General features: G+C 46.5%; 1 protein-coding gene across 1 annotated transcript; it reads left to right on the plus strand.

Moving 5' to 3' along the window:
* Positions 1-196: 196 nt before the first annotated feature.
* LOC108802782 (otoferlin-like) lies at positions 197-3451 on the plus strand (the record flags this gene model as incomplete). Its single annotated transcript, XM_018574639.1, has 2 exons — positions 197-297; positions 3262-3451. Coding segments are annotated over 2 exons (282 nt in total), but the record flags the coding sequence as incomplete, so codon positions are not given.
* Between the last annotated feature and the right edge of the window lie 2577 nt (positions 3452-6028).

Below are 6028 nucleotides of genomic sequence, written 5' to 3' on the forward strand. Positions count from 1 at the left end.
GAGGGGTCTGATTCCTGAATAGGAGGGTCTGGCTCCTGAATGAGGGAGTGGGGCTGGGTGTCTGACAATGTTTTGTATTGCTGTCCCCAATGAGTCACAATAACATCTACTCCCCATTCTATCCAGCGCTAATAAATGGCAGGATTTAGACTATAATAATAATAATATACACTTATATATATTCTTTTGCCCCCAGGGTAAAGTGGAGGCAGAGCTCCACCTACTAACAGCGGAAGAGGCAGAGAAATCCCCGGCCGGCCTCGGCCGCAATGAGCCGGATCCTCTGGAAAAACCAAAGTGAGTGAGATAAGTATGAGCTCATCCGCAGTCACATGTTCTCATAATTCCGCAGAGTCTCTCCTCACGTCGATCCGCAGCGATCACACCCTACACGGTCAATCACTGGCCTGGCCGGAGGTGACGGAAAGGTTTCATTGTTACCTTGCGTGAGCTCGCTTTAATCTTTAATCTCTGCGGAAGGGGGTTTTGTACTGTGAGAGGAGTAAAAATGTGGAATTCCCTTCCGCAGCCAGTGATATCCGCTGATAACATAGATAAATGCTGGAAACTTTTATATGAGTTTCCGGGTTCACTAAATATACAAGAATATGGGAAATACTACACCCAAATATTCACACACACACACACACACACATATACACACATACATATACACACACACACACATACACGCAGATACATACACACACGCAGACACACACACACACGCAGACACATACACAGACACACACACGAGGACACACACACACATATACACACATACATATACACACACACACACATACACGCAGATACATACACACACGCAGACACATACACACACACAGACACACACACACACGAGGACACATACACACACGCACGCAGACACATACACACACACACACACATACATACATATGCACGCAGACACACACACATACACACACAAACAAACACACGGACACATACACACACACACGCAGACACATACACGCAGACACATACACATACACACACAAGGACACATACACACGCAGACACACATACACACACACAAACACACGGACACATACACACACACACACACACACGCAGACACATACACGCAGACACATACACATACACACACAAGGACACATACACACGCAGACACACATACACACACACAAACACACGGACACATACACACACACAGACACATACACACACACATACACGAGGACACATACACACATACGCAGACACACACACACACATACACACACACATACAGACACATACACATACACACGCAGACACACATACACACACAAACACACGGACACATACACGAGGACACACACACACACGCAGACACACACACACACGCAGACACACACACACACACGCAGACACACACACACACACACACATACATATATATATACATACATAGGTTGAACTGGATGGACCTGTGACCATGTTGCCATCTAGTGGCCATAATCTGATATTACATGAAAAAATTCAAAAATACATTTCCCTGTAAAGAAACAATTGAAGAACGTTCATTTTGGCGTATATCCGCACGCGGTAAATGTTTAGATATTTGCAGGGCGCTGAAAAGTATATTGCAGGCTCCAGTCACATGATTCCAATGCTCAGGCAATGCTGTCAGGTGGTGACGGGGTCCCTTTAAGTCATCCATCTTTATGTTATCCATGTGCTGTATACATTCCTATCAATACATGGATACGTTCTGATATCTGTCTTCCTATAGAAAGCATGCGGACAGAGGTTCATGGAAACAGCCATAGTTGTTTCAGTACATGCACGCGCTTCGCTTGCTGCTGCGTAGCATTGTACAATAGTTGTACTTCACTGTCCCGTCCCCCCCTCTCGGTCGCAGCCCAGGTCTCTCAGTCTGATGGAAGCTGATAGACTCTCTATGGGGGTTAGTTGTCCCTTATCAGGAGGAATGACCTCACTCTGAGTTGCTCATAAGTTGTCCATACATTGTAAGTGGGCGTGGCCGGCTATGTAGAACCCAGAGGGAGAGTCTGCAAATCTACAGGTGAAAAAGTATTGAAAATATGGAACAGCAAATTTACTTATGGAATAGAGACCATTCAATCTGCAAAGTGAATATTCACTCATCTGAGTGATAGGGATGAGCTCAGGTTTGGGCTGAACCTGGAAAGAGGCTGTCAGTGGCGGCCCAATCAGCTGTGGCCAGGGCATTCCCCGCCCTTATAGCTGTGTGTAAAAAAAGGGAGGAGACACTGGTGACATCATTGACCTTATATGGCCACATGGCTGTATGAGATCAATGATGTTACCTTATGCTGCATGTAAACAAAGGGGTGGGATACTGGTGACATCATTGACCTTCCGCAAGTTCTCTGTCCCACAGGAAATGAATAGAGGGTTACAATTATAGAAGAGGAGGAGTTAGTATTTTGTGGATGGCCAATAGGGTTCGGGTTCCAAGCAAATCCTCGAGAATCCCAAAGTTACAGGTTCATCAACAGGAGAAAGTAACATCCGATAATGCAGGGCATGGCCTTTGTTCCTTGGTCAGCTGAGCCACAAGAGCCAATAATCTGAAGGAATGGATAACCCCGCCCCTTTTCTATAAAAGGGCCAGTTCACAGCTGCCCTATTGTCAGTCTTTGTTGGTCTGACAATTCTGGGAAGGCAAAAAATTTTGCAATTTCTGAATTTATGCCATTAGTACGTGTCCCCCGTGGCCGTGGCCGGCTTCCCATGCCTTTTATTTTACAATTGATTACTTATTAGCCCTGCAAATGGCCAGAACTGAATAACAACTGAATGAGGAGTATTATGGCCACTAGATGGAGCTGAGGAGCATAGGGAAGAAGTATTATGGCCACTAGATGGAGCTGAGGAGCAAAGGGAAGAAGTATTATGGCCACTAGATGGAGCTGAGGAGCATAGGGAAGAAGTATTATGGCCACTAGATGGAGCTGAGGAGCAAAGGGAAGAAGTATTATGGCCACTAGATGAAAGAAGTATTATGGCCACTAGATGGAGCTGAGGAGCATAGGAGAGAAGTATTATGGCCATTAGATGGAGCTGAGGAGCATAGGGAAGAAGTATTATGAGGAAATACAATAAAGACCTCATTGTAGCTCCTCAGGCAGAAGAACAGGGAAGGTCATGCATGCTAACATCCGCTCAGTCTCCCATGTGACCCTCAGTTGACGCTCTCATTATTCTCTGGCTGCTTGTCTTCTGATTTCCTCCTCCTTCCACCACCAGCCGGCCAGACACAAGCTTCATTTGGTTTCTCAACCCCCTGAAGTCTTTCCGCTACTTCATCTGGCATACTTACCGCTGGCTGATCCTGAAAATCCTCATCCTCATCCTTCTTCTCCTCATGGTGGGCCTCTTCCTTTACTCTGTGCCTGGATACCTAGTGAAGAAGATCCTCGGAGCCTGAGGAGGGTCTGCCATGGTACTGTCCTCTCCTATCTCTCAGGTTTCCACCATTTGTTCCCTACTCCTTTCCTGTCATTCGAAGCTTCAGACCTTCCCGGCGCTCAAAGCTGAACTCCAGGCAGATATGGAAGACCCAAATAATGAGGCTCTCTACTCACCAATTCATCATTCAATGTAAGGCAAGCAGTGAAAGTATGTGACGTTGACTTGCCATCAGCCTCATGTAGGCCCCTGTAAAGCAAAGCTAAGACTGGGGGAGGGAGAAGCAGCACAATGAGCCAATCATGTGCAAAGAACATGCTGATAGGAGAAGAGAGATGAGCTCATGGTTCTGCTGCTTCTCTTCTCACTGTCCAGTCACAGGTTAGAGGAGGGAACAGACCTGTAAATGTTACTTAACAGACCAGAGAAAAGCCAAGTCTTCTGTCCTGTGTTGATGGAGACCTCAGGGTATAGTCAATGAAATTGTCATTTCCCACCAATCAAAATACATCGTGATTACAGAGATGGAAAGTTATGGCACGTTTTCAGTGGCGGAGCTGCATAAATCTCAGTACTGGATAGGCAGAAATCCTTTGGGCTGGCTTAAGTATGTGTATTTGATGTATTCAGCCCGTTGCCTGGAGTTCAGCTTTAAAGGGCCGGCACAGAAGTGATGCTTTGCTTTTAGACGGAGTCTGCTTGGGTTGGCTGTCTGTCCAATGGTTACATCTTCCAGCTTCTTTCGCTGCCTTCCTCGTGTGTTCCTCCCACCGAGGGGTGTTCCCATTCTTCCTGAACCACTCTCCATGTTATAAAATAAATGAAGATCTGGACAGGGAAAGTGGGACTCCCTCATATGGGAACTCAAGAGGAAAGTTCTCACCTATAACAGTCCTCGAGGTCCTCCAACAGGTCAAGTCTTCAGGATTCTTCAAGAGTCCATCTTGGCCGGAGGTGAGATCCATGTAGAAGGTTTGGTAACTCCACGTGTTCCGTATGAGGGAAGATCACAGAACATGACCTGTTGGAGGACTGGGAGGAGGACTGGAAATATCACTAGGAATGGCAACCATTGGGGGAGGGACTCTGTATGGAGGTAACGTGTGCTGATGAGAAGATTTGCCCGCATGCACAAAAGAGCAATTCCTATCAGGGGCACCTGTTTCATGTATATTTGCATTCATGGACACCTCCGGGTATATTCAATGGATTGGCTTCCGCCGATTTGTCATTTCCCACCAATCAAAATACACTGTGATGACGGAGGTGGGAAGTTACGGCGCATTTTCGGTGCATGGACATTTTATTATTTCAGAGGTTCCCATCGCTTGCTGTTCCAGATTTCCATGCTCATATATTTGTAGAGTCTTCCTCTATTTCCTGTCTGTGTGTTAGACATCGATGCTGAGCGACTGCTACGATAAAATCAATCACAATAAAAGCCACAGAGAGCGCGTGGTCACAATGTTGGAACTTCTTGCACAGCCTCACAGAGAAACTAGGGTTGCCACCTTTTCTTCAAGCGAAACCCGAACACTCTAGTGACGCCTAGACATTTTTTTGGAGTCGCGGCTTATTCATATGTAAATATCACAGTCGAGACTGTACAGTGGGGGACCAGTAGACCCTTTATTAATTTTGGTTGCCCCTGTCTGCCTGACATCTTGTGTCCGGGTTTCTGCTGCCATGAAACACAGCATTCAAAACCCGAACTGTCCGGGTGAATCCTGGACAGGTGGCAACCCTAAGAGAAACACAAGCGCACAGTCAGATACGCATGCTTCACATGGCTTGGAAACAGGAAGGAAGCCGCAGCTTTATTATCTACCTTATTCAATACAACAGAGATATATACCATAGAGATATAACAGAACACTGCCATCTAGTGACGGAAGTTGTATACTGCAGGAGTTGATGCTATAAACACTATAATGTGTATTCTAACACACAATTCATCTCATTCTGACTAGAGATGAGCCTGGGCTTGGTACGAACCCAGTCAGCCAGAGTTCGGCCAGTGGGGGCAGTTGTGGCCTCTGTTTTATTCAATTTTTAGTAACACATTTCAAATATATTGATAATAACAGTAAATAAACTATTAATACAATACACATAATAGAAAATATAACTGACAAACATTCTCTACCCCGAAGAATCTGACTTATTAAATTCTCAAGCATGTTTAAAGGAGAACTATGGGGGTCAGTGTTTTTCCCCATAGTTCTCCTAAGGGTAACGGGAGGACATAAACTAGGGTCCTCCCGTCACCCTAAGCTCAGTATATAGGGAGCTACAGCTCGCGGTATACTGAGACGCCGCAGCCGGAGCGCATCCCGACATTACTGTCTGGATCCGCCCAGCTGCGTGAGTGACAGCCGGCTCTGCCTATCTGCAGAGCCAGCTGTGCCCGCCCCCTCCCCCATCCGTTCTGCCAGTCAGCGATGGAGGATTGGAGCGGGGGGGAGGGGAATCCCTGCAGGGAGCCGTGAGTGACAGTCATGGCTCTCTGCAGGGATAGATTGAGAAGTGAGCGAGCGCCGGTATGTGTTCTCTCACTTCCCGATCTACTGAGCCGACCTGTGGACAGTCTCATTGTCACTATCCA

This window comes from Nanorana parkeri, unplaced genomic scaffold (genome assembly GCF_000935625.1).
Source record: "Nanorana parkeri isolate BGI_ZX_2015 unplaced genomic scaffold, ASM93562v1 scaffold3114, whole genome shotgun sequence".
NCBI classification, from domain to species: Eukaryota; Metazoa; Chordata; class Amphibia; order Anura; family Dicroglossidae; genus Nanorana; species Nanorana parkeri.